The following is an 18,100-nucleotide window of genomic DNA, read 5'->3' as shown; positions in this document are numbered from 1 at the left end:
CACTGAAAGTAACCCCAGAAAAGTGTTAATCTCTAGGGGAGAAGGGCTCTTTTCACATTTCTTTCTCACACCCCTCTAGTACAGGAACAGGCAGTTTAATGCTGTGGTAGGCAGAATAATACACACAAACCCCAGTCAAGACGCCTACATCCAAATCCCTGGAACCTGTTAATAACATGATGTTGGAGTTGGAGGGGGATAAAGTTATGTTAGGTTGCTGACCAGCTGACCTTAAAAGAGAGCATCCTTTAAACAAGAGCAGGAGGCAGGGTAATGCAGTGTGATAAAGATTCCACTGGCTCTTGGCCTTGAAGATGTAGGGGAGACACCAGCCAAGGAATGTAGGCAGTCTTTAGAAGCTGGAAAACGCAAAAACTAGATTCTCCTCTAGAGCCTCCAGAAGGAACATATGCCTGCCAGCACTGAGATCTACCTCAGATTTCTGACCGGCAGAACTGGGAGAAATTGTGTTGTTTGAAGTCACTAAATTTGTAGTAATCTGGTACAAACAACAGCAGTAAGAATACCAAGGCCAACCTTGTTTCCTCTGAGAAAGGTGGTTGGCCTGCCTCAACACCAGAGCTAGTGAGTGAGAGGTAACTAACATCAACCCAAGTGTTGCAAAGCACCCAGACCAAGATCCAGACGTCCTAGCACTGCTGCAGAGGTGGGTTAGAAGAGAGGCCTTGAAGAAAGTGCCAGTTTGGCCACAGATGTGAAAGAATTCATGGATTGGGTTCCAGGCTGCTGCCATCTGCTACTTATTGCTGGGGTTTGGATGTCCCTCCGAAATTCATCTGTTTGGGACTTGGTTGTATTGTTAAGGTGTTATGTGAAGACCTAAATCCTTTCATAGCATCCCAGAGTAGAGCCTTTGAGTGTGATAAGTTCATGGGGATAGGACTACTATGATTGTGTCCTGCTGTGTGTGTAAGAGAAGAAAGGAGACCAGAATAAGCAGAAACTTATGGACAGTTACTCTGCTCAAAGTTCTGTTCTCCACTATTTTGTGATGCCTTTGGGTCTTCCACATGGCCAAAATCATGAATCAAATAAACCTCTGTTCTCTTAATATACCCAGCCTTATATTTCTGTAAGCAGCACAGTAAGAGACTAATATACTAGCTGTGCTATCTGCAAGTCATTGGCAGCAACAGCTCCCTATGAGAGACAGTGCCCCATCCAGAGAGACCGACTCATTCCCCTGAATCCATTTTTGCAATCTCATATCTCATTTCTCGGCTGACGTCAGGCAGGATGCCAGCTGGGAGGTTGGTCCTGATAGACTTTGTGGTTGTTCAGGTGGGCAAGCAGGAGCCCCCAAGGCCAAAAAGGAAGAATATCTGTTCTGATGGTAAACACATCACTCTCTGGGACTCATTTCCCTCATCTGTCAAATGATCAAGTTGTACTGGAGCAGTGCTGCACTTCTTTCTAGGCTTTTTTGGAGGGAGATGGTTATACCCATGCTTGTGTTGGAGGCTTTGTTTATTTCAACTTAAGGAAGCTGAATACTGGAGAGACTTTTTGTTTGCAAATGTAAATTTATCTTTTATTATAAAAGTAATGATGCTTGGTATAAAAAGAATCAACAATGCAGAAGTGTATAAAGCAGAAAGTAAAACTTTTTTCTCTGAACTCCTACAATCAACACACAGGCTAACTGTTTCCTCCTGTCCCCTGAGCAGGTTGTTCAGGCTCCCATTAGCCATCTTTGTTGAGGGAGAGGTTAATATAAAAGCAAATCTTGCTTGATTGTAATGGTTCTAACAACTGGTGAAATAGAAGCATAACATTTGTAGAAGCCTTTTTTTCCTTCTAAAATTTTAAAGATCAATTTATAAGTTGATCTTATCACCCAGCTTATAAATCCACATGAAGTGGTTAAATTCCACTACTTAACAGAAATAACCCATTCTTTTTTATTTTTTTTAGAATTATTTATTTAATTCCATTTGTTGTTATTACTTTTTAATTTGACCAGAGAGAGAGAGAGGGAAAGCGAGAAAGCAGGCTGCCAGGTCCAGGACTCAAATCATTACCATGTGGTAATCCACCTTTAACCACCAGATCACCTGCCGGTTCCAGAAATAACCCATTCTAATGTAAAAACTGTAAAAGACAAAAGGAAATACATTAAAATTATAAGAAGTTTACCAAGGTAGCAGGACTGTGGGGAATTAGTTTTTCCCTGTTATTCTTCCTAGCTTAGAATTGCAGGGGGGTAAACTTGTATTAGATTGCTGACCAGCTGACCTTAAAAGAGAGTATCCTTTAAACATAGAAGCAGGAGGCAGATGAGTGCAGTGTGATAAAGATTCCACTGACTCTAGGCCTTGAGGATGGAAGGGCATTACATTTGTGTGACTTGTATAATGAAAAAAATGATTTTATAAACAACATTCCAGATAATGATATGCTAGAATAATTGAATGGTTTCAAACCAAACAACCCAATTACTGATGGTTACTACATTTTTTATTAAAAGCTTATTTTTACTAGTTATTTTACTTTGAAAATTATTACTGTCAGTGTTTCCTCATAGGCTACATTTTCTGTATGGATTTTATTTAAGAATCATTTCATTCTATTTATTATTATTTTAATTTGCTATCGGGCATGTGCACTCATCAGAGACAGAGAGAAAGAGAGAAAATGAGATAGCAAGTCACCAGGTTCAAGACTTGAACCATGGTTGGCCATGTGGGAGTCCAGTACCTTAACTACTTTGCCACCTGCTGGCCCTCTGTTATGGGTTTTACTCAAATTAAAGATAAATGGAGAATTTTATTAGTAATTTTAGAAAAATAAAACTAGTTTGTAAAATCTTAAACACATTGAATGAATTCAGTGCCTCAAATATTGAGTAACTATTATAAGCAAGGCAATGTGGGAGTTGGATGAGTAATCTACTCCCAAAGGCTCAGGGTATGGCAGGGAGGTGAGTCAAGAACCCCCATAATCATTTACTACATTCTAAGGGTTGAGAGATACAAGTGCTAGGGGGAGTCCAGAGAAGAAAAGGCTTCTAAAAGAGGAGAAATCAAGAAAAGCTTCATGGTCTTAGAAAATAGGCAGGATTTTTTTTTTTGTAGTCAGAGATTGAAATAGCTTTTTAAGTGGAGAAAAGGCAAACAGGCACAGATGTGCCAAGACCACAGTATGTCAGGAAGAACAATCCAGAATTGGCTAAAGCACTGAGTATATATAGGGGAGGGGACAAGTAAGACTAGTACCCAGGAGTGGGAGGAGGGGGGACTTGAATCTCAGATTCCAGTCAAAACTTGGACTATAATAGTAGGTGATGAGTGATCTTGATTTTTGAGCAGAAAAAGTAATATAATCAATATTGGCTTAGGACAGTTCCTTCTTTGGCTCTGGCAAGCTGTGTATCAGGTAGGGGACAGTAGATCAAGACAAGGATGAGAAGGAAGATGAGTCCCAGATGATTGATAAATGGCCCTGGGCTTGGTGGGTGGGATCAGAAGGGGGTGTGAAGTTTTGTAGAAATAGAACTAATAAAGCAGAAATAGTAAAGCAGGTACTTAGGATTCAGTGAGATCAGAGTTCAAATCCCACTCTGCCTCTTCACAGCAGTGTGGCTGTGAAGATGTTACTTAACTCCCCTGAGCCTGTCTGATCTACAAAGTGGGCATAATGGCACCTCTGCCGTGGGATTGCTGTGTAGCGGGATTGCTGTGTAGCGGATAATTTCTTTTGTAAAGCATTTAGCACAGCTCTCGTGTGGTGAGTGTCCAGTAAATGTTAATATTGCTAACTCCAGTTCATCCTACTAAGTGGAAGTAGAGTTAGGAAAGGACAGTTGTCATTTTGGATGACTGGGTAACAGGCAGTACAGGAGTGAGAGCGTGGAATCTGGGGCTAGACTACATTTGGATCGCACGTGCACTAACCAGCTGTGTTCTTGAACAAGCTACTCCTCTCTGCCTCAGCTTCATTAGCTGTAAAATGGACATAATATTAATACCTCCTCATAGAGCTGTTGTGAAAGTAAAATGAGATAATACATGTGAATTGTGTAGTAAGCACATTTTTAAGTATTCAGTGAATATAAGTTATCAGGTCAAAGGTGGTAGAGTTGAATAGACTTGCCCCTTCCATTTTTAAGTTTTATTGTTAGAGGATGTGTGTGCTCAGGCAATCCCTTTTCTTCCTTCCCATCAGGATTTTGGGCGAGTACACGCATGCACATGCACACAACGCCCAGTGCATTTTTCAAGTTGATGAGGCGAGGATCTGAACCATGGTTGGCCATGTGGGATCCAGCTCCCTTAACTGTGCAGCCATGGGGCCAGCCCTTTCCCCTTCCATTTGCAGAGGCAGCATGTACAAGTTGAGGTAGAGACATGCAGCAGGGGATTGGGCATGAAGAACCAGACTTGGGGAGGACTTTCAGATTACTGTCACTCTAGAGGGAGATGAGCTGGAGTGTAGAAAGTGACCCAAGAAGATAATAAGACAGAGCCAGAGTATAGGTCATTTTATAAGGCAGCTGCCATGGATACTTCCAAAAGTAAGAGATTAAAAAGGTACAACAGAAAGTAATGCATGAACCTTGATTGGACCTGATTTTTTTTTTTAAAGATAAAAAGACATTCTTGAGACAATTGGGAGATCTTGATAATCCTACCAGAGAGTTATTATTTACATTAGGTAGGATAGTCATACTATTATCATGTAGAACACTTCATTCTTACGAGATACATCCTTAAGTACTAGGGGTGCACATGTGCACACACATGGGTTGGAGAGAATATGGCAAAATGTTAACAGTTCCATTAGATGGAGATGGAGGGTATGCATGTACTGGCCTCCAACTTTTTCTGGATACCTAGAATTTCTTTCTCTCTCTCTCTCTCTCTCTCTCTCTCTATATATATATATATATATATATATATATATATCTCCATCCTGAGGGAAAAATTGGAAACTAGTAAACATCAGGAAAATGAATTCTTTGGAGGAAAATCACATTCCCTGCTGAGGGAGGAATTTCAAGGGAGATTAGCAAAAATGAAGGCCCCAAAATAAGTTATCATACAGTATTGCTCATTGGAGATTTTTGGAGGAAAATCACATTCCCTGCTGAGGGAGGAATTTCAAGGGAGATTAGCAAAAATGAAGGCCCCAAATCAGTTATCATACAGTATTGCTCACTGGAGATTTAGGTGGCTTCCAAACAGTCTAGCTGAAAAGCTGACCAGGAGTGAAGGAATAACAATGGGGAGGAAGTATACTTGAGCCTTCTGGGCTTTCTTTTCAGGACAAGGGAGGAAGCACTGCTGAGAAAGAGGACCCTGGAGAAAAGGAGGGATGAGACTGAGAAAGGAATTCTAACAGCAAAGATCCAGTAGACATGGAAGAGTAACAGGGTGAAAACACAGTGGGCAGAGGTGGCCTGACAGGAGAAGAAAGCTTTCTCCTCTGGCCCAGATGCAAGGACTGGGTGGGGGCAGGGCGACCTCTCTCCTTAATAACAAGAAGATAAGGTCACATCTTGCTAGTAAGGCTGCAGGAGGTGTGGCCCATGCGATATAGTAGTAGCGTTAATTGAATAAAAAGGGCTCTCCAGGATGCCCTGATGAGAATCTAGAGATGAGCATAAAAGTGGTCATGGAAACAGGTTCCCTTTGTAGAACTTGGTGCTGGGCAGGTTATGCATTAGGAAATGAGTAAAATTATTTTGGGGTAAGCTTTGTCCTCATTTTCATGTATAGTCCTTTTGGGCCACACTGCTGTATGGAGCGTGATGTGATAAGTCTTTGGTAAAGAAGCTACTGTCTTTCAAAGTCACCAGCCACGAGTTTCCCAACTCAAAGTGGCCACGGTACCAGGTGATCTGGGTTCCTGGGGCTCCCGGAGCTCCCGAGAGTTTGTGTGTGCCACTCCTTCCCTGCGTGTGAAAGGTCACCAGCACTGGAGGTACTGGCCTCCTGGCAGGCAATCCAGGGAGGAAATGACTTGGTTCTGCCCTGGCTTCGAAGTGCTTCTCAAACTGAGCAGCGGCAGCAGCAGCAGCAGCGTCACGGGGAGGTCCCACATTTGCAGCTTCCTAGTCATCCTGGTCAGTAGAGAGGCAGCAGCCTGGTCCTCTGCTCCCAGGAGAGGAGGCGGCACTGGTCCTCGGCCCACTCTTGGCCTCAGGTGGGAGGGGACAAGCCCTTAGAGGAGGACCTTAGTGATGACGCAGCCATTCCTGTTCTCAGGATCCTCTTTGACCGGCACCTGGGATGGAGCGGTGGCCCAACCCAGGGCGCCCTCACGGCGACTGATCTCTCGCAGCGCCTGCAGCGCCTCCCGCTCGGCCTGCAGCTCCTGGCGTGCTTGGGCCGCAGCGCGCTCCTCCTCCTGCAGCGCCCTCCTCCTCCGTTCCAGCGTGCGCTCGCCCTGCTCTACCGCTGCCTCGCGCCGCTCCAGCTCCCGCTCTCGCCGACTGCCGCGCACGGCCAGCGCACCCATCTGCTCTAACAGGCGCGCCCAGTCACCCTCGGCAATCGCGGCAGGGTCTGGCCGCGGCAGGCCGGGCGGAGAGCGCGGAGCACTGCTCTTCTCCAGCTCCTGCCGGTGCGCGCTTTTCAGATGGCTCCACAGCGCCGAGGTCCCTGCGTGCCAACCAGGACCGCGGCGCACCAGCTCCCCGCACAGACGGCAGGTGGCCCAGTGGCCGGTCCGGTGCCGGAGGCTTGCTGGGGCCAGATGGAAGTACCCCCAGGCCTCGGAGTATGGCGCCTCCAAGTGGCCTGGCACCGCCGGGGTCAGCCCGAGACACCGGCCCACCGCCGCAGGGTCGTCCTGCCCAGGGCCATCTTCCATGGTCCTCCTCAGCGCTTCACTCATCCTTTCTGCGGCGTCTGCATGGGGCTGGGGGGCGGGCAATGACATTGTTACAGTACAGACACAGATACACTGCTGCCTCGACGGTAGTCTGTGAAGAAACCATGCCTCCCTCCCTTTATGAGATAAAAACCCTAGATTGCTGGATGTTGGGGTTGCTTACTCTTTAATATTAGTAATAGTATTAATTCCTCTGAAAAACATGTTAAAATATCTAGCCCTCCTTCAAAATCAGGTGAGTTCCCAGGTAACAAGAATTTATACCAAAAATTGAAAGCAACAAGCCAAATAAGTACTCTATCTGTATACAAATGAGTTTTAACTAGTCTTCACTTTGAAAAAAAATAGTTACTATCTTCATTATTTTTTTTTTGAAGAGGTTTTTGCTATAGGGCACCTGTGCTCTCCAGAAAGACAGATAGACAGACAGAAAGCAAGAAATCACCCCCCAGGGGTATGGCCACACTGCAATCCCTTCTCTTGGGACTTTGGGCACACATGCACAAACGCCTGGTGTGAGTTTAAGCCACTGGGTCTGGGACTCGAACATGCTGTCGACTACAGGGGAGTCCAGCAACATAGCCCTTACACCAATTGCTGGTCCCTATCCTTACTCTTTAGAACAAGAATGAGGCTCTGTACTCTTCTCTGTAGAAAATTTAAAAATAATTTAAATGAAAGTGGAAAAAAAATTTAAAAGACAGGGTGTGGCTGTCACATTTCTCCTACCATAGCCTCCTTATTTGCTGGAATTATAGGCTCATACCACCTGGCCAGTGCCAGGAATCGAACCCAGGTGCTTCATGGCAGCCTGAAAGAGCACAGAATCTCAGGAGCACATGCCATCACTACTGCTATGACCAAAAAAGTTTGTTTCAACTTTAGGGGTGGAATTGCCTGTGGTGAACAGCCATTTTTTCCCTTATTTATTTATTTATTTTTAAATAAGAGGGAGGGGAAAGGTCAAAGTTGTGAGATCCTCCTGCCCTACACTCCCAGTTAGCTAGGGTCACACAGGCAACCTCATCAAGGCAGCCAGGTTGGCTTGGCCGTCCATGTAATTCCAGCTTTCCGCGTGGGTACCACCTGTGGACCCCATGGCTGTACTGTGAGCAGTCTTTTCGTTTTTTTTTTGTCTTAGATTTCTGCTATAGGGTGTATGTGCTCACCGGAGAGACAGACAGAAAGCAAAAAATCACCCCTGGTTGGAATATGAGCAACTATTTATTTATTTATTTAAGGGAAATTTTTGCTATAGGGCGTGTGCATTCGCCAGGGACACAGAGAGCAAGAAATCACCTCGTGTGTGTGTGTGTGGGGGAGGATAGCCTTTAGCCTTGTTGCAGTCCCTTCTCCTCCATTCTCCTCTTGGGATTCTGGGCATGCACGCACACGTGCCAGGTGTGAGTTTTAAGCCACCAGGTCCGGGACTTGAATTGCGGTTGATTATATGAGAGTCCAGCAACATAACCATTAAATGCAGTCTGCTGGTCCCATGAGCAGCCTTTTAAAAAGCCTTCCACAACTGCACATTTTTCAAGATTAAAAAAAAAAAAAACTCTTAACGATTATAAAAACAATACACTTGAGACAGCTGGTGGATGGTGGATGAGGCAGCTAGAGCCCACATGGCTGACTGCACCGTTCAAGTCCGGGACTCAGGGGCTTGAAAAACATGCTGGGTGTATGTGTGTGCCCAAAATCCCCAGAGAGAGAAATGGAGAAGGGATTACTGTGTGGCCATTCCCATGGGGAGTGATTGCGCACATTCTCCCTCCTCTCTCTGGGGAGTACACATGCGCTCTGTCCAAAAAAAAAAAAAATATATATATATATATATATATATATATATTTATACACACACACAAATATAGGCAGTACTAAAAGCCATTAAGATGTTTTAGATAGATGGTGGGCCATGTCCTAAGGCTCTTGGGGTTTCCAACCACTCCTGTTCCAGGGGTACAGACACCACAGCATGACTCCAGTGCTAAGAACCCTTAGCAGCGCTAGGAGTATACTCAAAAGACGGGCAGCACAGTGAAAGAAATCCACACAAACAGCCTTAAAGATGGATACCACAAATACTGACTGTGCTACGTACTTCTGGTGTTCATCTTCTCTGACCTCTTCACAAGTGCCCGAAGCATAAAATGAATAAGTTAGTTTTCTTTATTCCTCACCCTATCAAAATGGCATATAGATAGATATTCTCAAGGTGCAAAGCTTGCTCAATTCCTTTAATTAAGAAAAAAATTAAGAAAAACTAATAAGGGCTTACTTTATTCAACAAAGTACGGTGCTCCTTTTACATTACTGGACATGCACAAAAGTGGAGATTACTAATGATGAATCCCTATGACTTATTTTATAAACTTCCTACAGTATCAAGACTATTGCTTTGCATTCTGATATGCTGTCTTGAGCTGAGGGTTGGAAACTGCACCTAACCCACAGTGTCTCTCACCTGGGCCAAAGTCTGAGAGCTGGTTTTACTGATGTGCCCCTAATGGTGCCAAAAGGGATAAATTACTGCCATGCTTTTTCTACACGATGTTCCCGGGTTTCTTGAAAATCTGAGATGCCCAGAGGAGAGGCACACACACAAGTGCCATCTGTTGTAAAGGTCAAGGTGGGCACAAGGGTAAGAAGCAGGGATCGTGACGTATTAATCCACTTTTCCACTTGGAAAGCCTTGCCTGAGCCAGGGACAAAAGCACCACAAATGTCAGCCAGCACAGTGCTGCCCCTCTGAGGGTGGCAGAGGGACGTGCGCTGCCTGGGCAGCCCTTTGCTTTCGGAGGTCATAACCAGTGGAAGGCAGCATGGCACAGGACTGCCTCACCTTCTCAGTCCTCCATGCGTGGCTGCATCTGGATCAGTATGCTCTAAAGACTGGCCAGCAGTCCATACCCACAGGTCCCAGCAGCTGGCCCAGCTCTGCTAAACCACCCCTGAGCCCACCTCTACTGGCGAAGAGGCCTCCAGTCAACCACCTTGCTTGGAACAGAAGCCTCACTGGACTTTTCAGCTACAACCATCAAGCACACAGGAGCTTCCGTAAAGGGAGAAGAAAAAGACAAAGGACCCAACAGAACAAAAGATTAAAAAATGTGATTAGATAAATCACCTAAGAGCAAACTGAAAGGGTCAGAAAATGTGTGAAAAGATGCACAACGCTGCTTACATTCAGGGAAATGCCATTGAAGTAAAAAGTATCATTTCCGTTCACCACCCTAACAAAAATGATGTGGTCCAGCAATCCAAATGAGGAGGCAAGCAGAGAAAAGGGCACACTGTGCATTAACAGTGCAGATGTGATGGCTTTTAGGAATGCAATCTGGCAATTTCCGAAGTAGTTAAAAATAAGACATAATCAGAGAGTCATTCCTGGGGATCTAGTCTGCAGAACTAAAAATAGTAATACCTAGGCTGGCCAGCGGCATGGTGGTTGAAGCAGCTGGTTCCTACATGGCTGACCATGTGGCTTGAGTTCCAGACTTGGTGGCTTGAATAACACACTGGGCACGTGTACATGCATCCCCAAAATCCAGAAAGGAGGGAGAGATGGAGGAGAAAGAATTGTGGGTGTGCTCATGCCCCATGGGTGTTGCTCTCACTCTCTGTCACTCTGGCAAGGGCGTATAATCTCTAGCAAATAAAAAAAAAGTACTGATACCAAAAAAATCCCAGGTGTTATGGATTTATTGCAGCATTATTTAGAATGGAAAAAAATTTTTTAAATAGAAGCAGAGCAATGCCTATCAACAGAAGAATAGCTGAGTACGTAATGTATGCTCACACCAGCGGATGTTACGCAACTATTAGAAAGATGGATGGACACTCTACTGGATGTCCTAGAAGGGTTTCTGGAGAACTGTTCAGGGAGAAGAACATGAATGCAGAAAAGTGTATACAAGTTTGGGGATATGTAGAATTAAAATAAAGGTTTATTTTAGTGCAAACAAATTTGAAATCCATGCATAGTTTTTCCAAATACTTTTTTCTATTAACTTTTTGAAGACCCCTCACATATAGATCTGTATAAGAGCTACCTATCTGTGTGTTTATAATAGATATATATGAAAAAGAATGAGGAAGGAGAAACTGTGGATTGAGGCAGTGGTAGCCAATGTAAAAGGGAAGAGGTAAGCAAAAAAGTTACGAAGAAAGTGTGCCTGTGATCATCTGTATGCATTTGGGAAACGCACGCCTATGGGATATCTTTATCTACCTCTCTCTCTCATCTATCTCATAGATCAAAAACAACTTTAAAAACAATCTTTGACTCTTCAGGCATATGAGCTCAGGCAGCACCAAGCATCTTAATTATGGATACTAAAGGGGGTCAGTCCAGTGGGAAAACCCACTGCCAGGTCCCAGAGATCTGTAAGTCTACTGCACTGGCCCAGCCCTGGGGAGACCCAGTGTGTGAGGTTGCTCAATGTCAGGTGGTTTGCTGTGTCCCACACAAGCAGGAGGAGAGGCAATATCCACAAGAGATGGAGAGTGGGATAAGAGAGGACCTCATCTCAGTCGCCTCCCTGGCTCAGGGTAAACACCCAGGGGACGTTGTTTGAATGAAATAAAGCCAACTCATGTTTCTTGCCCCAGCTTATCCAAGTCTCAGTCTCTCCTTCTGTCAAGAGAAATAAGTTCATCTGCTTCTAAACGGGGGGCTGAAATCAGATAACACAGTCAGTATCACTGCTGGACTCTCCAATGCAATAGAAATTTATGACATGAACAAAAAAGAAGCCACCAGTATTTATTGCTCTGATGACACTCACATTAAGACCTTAAATGGCCAAAAGACAGTGTTGTTTTTGTATGTGACATTTTATTATTATTATTTTTTAAAGAATTATTTTATTTAACTTTATTTATTTACTTATTTTAATTTGGCCAAAGAGGGGCAGAATGAGAGAGAGAGAAGCAAGCCATCAGGTGCAGGACTTGAACTGCAGTCAGCCATGTGGGAGTCCTGTGCCCTTAACGACCATGCCACTTGCTGGCCCCTGTATATGGCATTTTAATATTCAGTTGGGTAGTCTAAGTTGGAAGAATCCCCTTGGGGATTTTTTAATATAAAAAGTAAACAAAAAAGAAAAAGAACATTACTCTCCAGGGCTAGCCCTGTGGCCTGCTGGTTAAGGCAGCTGGATTCCACATGGCCAACTGCAAGTTTGAATCCTGGCCCCACTGGCTTGAAAAACATACCTGCATATGTGTCCAAAATACTGAAGGGATGGAATAATGGGGGAGAAGGGATTGCGGCATGACCATGCCCCATTGAGGGGTGCTTTCTCTCTCTCTCTCTCTCTCTCTCTCTCGTGAGTGCACGTACCCACTGCCAAAATAAAATAAAATAAAATTAGAAAAATAAAAAGAATCTCATCCTCCAAGTTTATCTTCACTTCTAAAATTGACCTTCATACAAAACAAGTTACTCATCACTCAAATAAAAGATAACGGGGTGGTCTGACTAGCTGGAGCCCTGTGATATACATTTATCCTTACCAAGTACACCTGCAAAATGCCTGGGCCCAGCTGCTATGGTGCACAGTGACCCAAGTGCTCCTCAAGACTTGAAGCCATATGGAGACTAAAGGCTTGGATCCCCTGGTGGGCTTGGAAACCCATGGGGCCCATGTGTGGCCACCTAGGATCCTGAATTGTTGGAGGGTTGGGGAAGGGAAGCACAGAGTGATGAGAACCAACAAGGGTGCCTCTCTCTCGTGTGGTATCATAAATAAAATGTATATCCATTAGTTGTGTGATGAGCTAGCAAGCAGAACATGAAATAAGAGCTCTCTCACTATTTCCTTAAATATGTTTTTAAACTACCAGAAAGGTGCCAGTGAATGTGGCTATTTTGCTTACATCCATTCACTCCATCCAACTCCTTCATTCAAATGCACATTGTGCACCTGTTCAGGCCAGGCATGAGCTTGCAGCCAAGCATTCCAAAGGAAGCTCACCATCTGGTAGGGAAGGAGATACTGCCAGCAATAATTCTCATATCCCAGTAAAGGTCAGAGCAGTGCTCTCTCCTTAGGGTGAACTCCATCACTCGATGTCCACAATGGGGAAGGGGTGGACAGGAGGCAACTCCTGGGCGCTGAGGCCATGGGGGTCCGAACACAAACACCCATGCTTCTCAGCATGCAGAGGGCACAAAATGCTTTGTGTTGTCCACTATGGAAACACGCTGCCATTAATGTTTGACTCAGGTAAAGGTCAAATGCTTCAGTTGTATAACTAGGCTTTGAAGCTCCTATTTTAAAATAATTTTATTAAAACTAAATAAAAGCACTGCTAACATACAATGAATTTAACAGCAGATATTAAAAAATCTAATTTCAGGGAGAAAAAAGCCTAAAAAAACAAACGTAGATTTTACCTATTTTGTGGAAGGGGAGAGAGCAGTACTGTTGGTCCCATGCTTCTGAGCTCTCTGTGGCTCAGTTCTGTTTAATGATCCGTTATCAGGAAGGAATGACAAGAAGTCTAAGCCTGTGGAAGATAATAAGTTCACATTAATTATCTCTGTACTCAGCTCCATTCTTGAAGAAGTTCTCTTCTTCTTTTTTGTTTCTTAATAGAGTTTTATGCTGTGGGGCTCACCAGAGAGACGGAGAGGCAGAAAGTGAGAAATTATGTCCCCAGGAGGGAATGTCCACGCTGCAATCCCTTCTCCTCCATTCTCCTCCCAGGATCTTGGGCATGCACGCACACGCGCCTGGCATGAGTTTAAGCTACCGAGTCCGGAACTCAAACCGTGGTCGACTACATAGGAGTTCAGCGACATAGCCATTAGGCTAACTGCTGGTTGTTTTTTTTTACATCAAAATAAATTTATACTTCAATTATTCATAAACTTTTTTTTTGCTATAGGGCGCATGCGCTCGCCCGAAAAACAGAGAGACAGAAAGCGAGAAATCCCCCCTGTGATAGCCATGCCACAATCCCTTTTCCTCCATTCTCTTGGGATCTTGGGCATGCATGCACACGTGCCTGGTGTGAGTTTAAGCCACCGAGTCCGGGACTTGAACCGTGGTGGACTACATGGGAATCTAATGACATAGCCATTATGCCAACTGCTGGTCCCCCATAAACGTTTGAAGTACCAGCGTACACAAAGTATGACCATATCATTGAGAGTCATTCTATCAACCACCGCAGAAGTTAAATTTATACTTATGCTGTGTACAAGAAAATTGCTACGCAGACTGAAGGTCAAAGAACCAGGCAATGTTCTTATAAGGAAATAACAATGAATTACTGCTCTGTTTGTCCTTCCTTCTGGCTTCTCACTTCAGTTGAATTAACCAGGCAGAATTATAAACAGATATCTATTGGCTGAACTGAGATAACACATGAGAAATTCACGCTAATGTGATATTCACTCAGACCTCTGTAGAAACAAAAACATTTTCGTTTTCTTCACCAGTGATTTTAATCAAGGCAGAAAATAATTAAAACAAATTACTAGTCTTGACAGTTGAAGTATCAAGGAAACAACAATTTATTCTTCTGGTGTCTGTCCATCACTTTTTATAAATAGAACAATACATGTGTGTGTGTGTGTGTGTGTGTGTGTATATATATATATATATATATATTATATATATGTAATATAATAAATATTAGTCAACTAATATTTCAGACTGACATGTATTATTTTATTTATAAACATATGACAGATGCAGACAATTAGAAAAATTAGACCAAAATCTCCAGGCTGAAGGCTCAGATGAAATAAAAAGAAACATGTCTTTCAAATTATAAAAGTTGGGGAATAAAGAGTTAAGTGTGAATAAAGGGAAGAAAATGTTACATGCAGACTGTTAAAAAATGTACTGGAGGGACCAGCAGTTGGCTGTAATGGCTATGTTGCTGGACTCCCATGTAGTTGACTGTGGTTTGAGGTCCAGACTCGGTGGCTTAAACTCAAGGAGGGCCTGTGTGCTGTGTGCATGCGTACCCAAGATCCTGAGAGAAGAAAGGAGGAGAAGGGATTGTGGCATGGCCATTGCTGCTAGAGGGTGATTTCTTGCTTTCTGTCTCTGTGTCTCTCTGTCTTCCTGGCGAGCACACACGCCCTATAGCAAAAAAAAAAAAAAAAAAAAAACTCTCCAGAAAAAAAAAGTACTGGATCAGGGCCAGTAGGTGGCATTGTAGTTAAGGCACTGTACTCCCACATGGCTGATGCAGTTCGAGTCCCGGACCTGGCTTGCTTTCTCACCTTCCTTCTCTCTCTTTCATGAGCACATGTGCCTGTAACAAAGTAAAAAATAACAACAATGATAAATTAATAAGCCTTTCAAAATTTTACTTATTTTATTTATTACCATTATTTTTTAACTTGCTATAGGGTATATGTGTTTACCAGAGAGAGAGAGAAAACAAGATGGCAAGCCACCAGGTCCAGGACTTGAACCTGAAGCAGGACCCCACCATTTTGAACTGTAAGTTCCTTCTTTATTCTAAGTAACTGCTTTCTCTCTCCTCCCTCTTTCCACCTAGGGGTAAAAGGATGATTACATACCTGCTGACTCTGTCAATTGGACCAGAAACCGACTCCCTTTAGAAATTGTCCAGAGATATAATCTCCAATCACCCATCCCCTGCCCCGAGCCATGGAGGCCATTAAGATTCCACTGTGTCTAAGTAAAGGTTGAAGTTAGAGATTTATTAATCTGCTTGATCTAGCTTTTTTAACTGCTTAGGGTAGGAATCTCTACCCCTTCCTCACTTTCCATTGTAAATTGCCATGTCAACCTCAATGTGGTTTTTGCCTTTATAACCCCCTTCTCTCTACCAGGTCTTTGAGAAACAGGAATCCTCCCCCAGAATGCTCCCCTGAACCCCTGGCCCATTAATAAGGAACTCCTGTAATTTGGCTCCTGGATGTCCTCCTTTCTCACTGATTAGACTATAACAAACTAAGGTCAGTCATGTGGAAATCCAGCTCCTTAACCACCATGCCACCTGCTGGTCCCCAAAATAATTCTTTTTTAAAACATGTACTGAATCCACAGGGAAAATTACCTGGTCAATTTGACATGTTCTCTAATAGTGCATTTCGTTTACGATGAAAATTGTAAAGAGCTCTCCCCTAAAGTAGATCTTTACTTTAATACAGATGGTCCTTTAAAAAAAAAGGTGGTGATCCAGACTCGACCCAGGTTCGAGTCTCGATCCGAGGGCTTAAACTCACACCCGGCGCGTGTACATGCATGCCCATGATCCCGAGAGGAGAATGGAGAAGGGATTGTGGCGTGGCCATCCCCCCGGGTGGGGGGGTGCGGAGGATGATTTCCTGATTTCTGTCTCTGTCTCCCGCTGCCTTTCTGGTGAGCGCACTCGCCCTATAGCCAAAACTTTTCCAAAAAAAAAAAAAGAGAGAGACCGCGAATGCTACTCCAAAAGGATCAGAAAAGTCTTTTGTTTGCCAGCCCTGGGGAGCGGGATGGGGGTGGGGATTCCGGTTTCGGCACCTGGCTGGCAGTGGGTTTCTACCTCCAAAAGCTGGGAATGTTGGGAAAACCTAGATCAGATAGGATCCCCCCATAGGGCGCCCGTTCAGCCACTCGCACCATTCAAAGTCAGCCTGCAAGAACGCAACCCCTGATGAAAGGCGAGCAGGAGAGCGGCGACGACCTCGGTATTCCCGGGACTTTGTCGAAGGGAGACTTGGGGAAGGGTCTCGAGAAGAAGAAACGGACTTCTGCGCAGAGCCCCGGGTCCACACGCGGCGCTCGCACCCGCGGCTCCGGCCAAGCGCACGTCCGGGAGCCGCCGCGAGGCACCAGCCCGCACTCACCGCGTCACCCGCGAGGCGCCGCGCGATTCCAAGGCGGGCCCGGGTCCCGCTCGCCAGCCCCTCCAGGCTCCTCGCAGACATTTTGCCCGGACGGAAACCTCCGCGCGCTTCCCCCTTAAAGACACAGCGCTCAATTCACGCTGAGCGGGGTGGGGTTGAGAGGCAAGGATGGTAACAGCGGCCTTCGCACAAAAGCGCTGCAGCGGTCGCCCCCAAAGCGCCCATGCCCACCAGGGACTCGCTTGTGTTTGCCAGGGTTTTTAAGTGATGCAATAGCTGAGCAATGTTTAGAATGGAACTCTGGTTTACACCTTTGCGTTAACCTTCCAAGACCTGGATTCCCCAGTCCGAGTCCTAATCCGAGTCCGAGTGCGGTTGGCATCCTTTCAGGTTCAAAGCCTGTGATGTCACTAGTCGTTAAAAGAAACCCTCTACAAAGTCTGGGCACATAAAGGGAGCGCTCCCCAGTGTTCACCAAACCACCAGCACGGCGTACCAGCCTTGGCTGGATGGCGTTCAGCGCTTGACTATAAAACAGCTCCATTTCTCAAGCAGATTGCATCAGCTGAAGGCAGCCTTGGCTCTGCTCCACCAGTGTTCTTTATTCCAGGCTCCAGACTGAAACCTGAAAATTGGCGCTGGTAAACAGCTCTAAAGGAGGAGGGAGAAGTCCTGGTTTGTAGCGTTTGCTGTTTCCAAGGTAAATACTCCCACCATGGCTGATTTCAAACTTCAGTTTAACAAGTGGCTTGCCCAACGCCTGGAAATGTTACAATCAGCTCTTGTGCACCAATGGAACGTGCTGCTCATAAAACTCATATTGTGCGCACCTCAATTCTGCTCATGTTCTACTGGCCAAAGCAAGTCACATGAGCAAGCCAGCTGTCAACCGGCGGGAAAGTATATGCTCCTCGTTAGGAAGCCTTCTAAGTCCCTGGATAATGAGCAGAGACCTAGGAAATTCTCCAAGGAGAACCAGAAATAGCAGTACAGTAAAACAATCCACCATTCCGCAAAAGGTTTCAGAAGAAGCCACTGGTTGGGTATGATTAAAGGGATAATTTTACAATGCAAAGGTTAACTATTAAGTTACTATAATACTTTTCTTCTGGCAACAGAGGACACTTATAGCTAAGACATCTGACTAAAAGAAAATTAACAAGTATAAATGAATCAGGTTAAAGCCATTTCTAATTCATGTTTTAATATATGCACAATTCTTTAAAAGTTTATTGTATCTGGCAACTCTTTTAATAAAAGGCTTTATTGCTTTGAGTGCCTTTAAAATTCATTTGATTTTAAACTGTAATAAATGTAATGATGTTTTCATTAGTTCATAGAACCAACTTCAGTAGGTGTTGGCATGGACAAAGCAAAATCTTAAACCTAAGTAGGAGAATGGAGATTCAGGACACC

General features: G+C 44.5%; 2 protein-coding genes and 1 non-coding gene across 6 annotated transcripts in view; 1 reads left to right on the top strand and 2 right to left on the bottom strand.

Moving 5' to 3' along the window:
* AGGF1 (angiogenic factor with G-patch and FHA domains 1) overlaps positions 1–6,290 on the top strand; it is a 47,780-nt gene extending 41,490 nt beyond the window's left edge. Inside the window, exon 15 of the mRNA XM_006143534.3 lies at positions 6,228–6,290. The gene's annotated coding sequence lies outside the window, so the exon portion shown is untranslated. The remainder of the gene's footprint in view (positions 1–6,227) is intronic.
* On the bottom strand, positions 1,980–17,017 carry ZBED3 (zinc finger BED-type containing 3). 4 transcript variants are annotated; one of them, XR_003548569.1, is made up of 3 exons: positions 16,685–17,007; positions 13,259–13,371; positions 1,980–2,112 (listed from the first exon to the last, which is right to left on the bottom strand). XR_003548569.1 is itself a non-coding variant. In XM_006143535.3 (3 exons), the coding sequence occupies exon 3, from the start codon at positions 6,856–6,858 to the stop codon at positions 6,184–6,186; it is 675 nt and encodes a 224-aa protein (XP_006143597.1). In that variant the 5' UTR covers positions 6,859–6,882; positions 13,259–13,371; positions 16,685–17,017; the 3' UTR covers positions 5,093–6,183. The 4 variants fall into 4 exon arrangements, 3 of the variants coding, with proteins under 3 accessions (XP_006143597.1, XP_006143598.1, XP_027625764.1); XM_006143535.3 differs by lacking the exon at positions 1,980–2,112 and adding an exon at positions 5,093–6,882 and having other exon boundaries at positions 16,685–17,017; XM_006143536.2 differs by lacking the exons at positions 1,980–2,112; positions 16,685–17,007 and adding exons at positions 5,093–6,882; positions 16,458–16,642.
* LOC114006918 (small nucleolar RNA SNORA47) lies at positions 9,578–9,715 on the bottom strand. The gene has a single exon (XR_003548576.1). It is a non-coding gene; the product is annotated as a small nucleolar RNA SNORA47 (small nucleolar RNA).
* Positions 17,018–18,100: the final 1,083 nt, after the last annotated feature.

Source organism: Tupaia chinensis, unplaced genomic scaffold (genome assembly GCF_000334495.1).
Source record: "Tupaia chinensis unplaced genomic scaffold, TupChi_1.0 Scaffold000099_1, whole genome shotgun sequence".
Lineage (NCBI taxonomy): Eukaryota > Metazoa > Chordata > Mammalia > Scandentia > Tupaiidae > Tupaia > Tupaia belangeri.
Note: the sequence above shows the minus strand (reverse complement) of the source record. Positions and strands in the feature narration are given on the sequence as shown.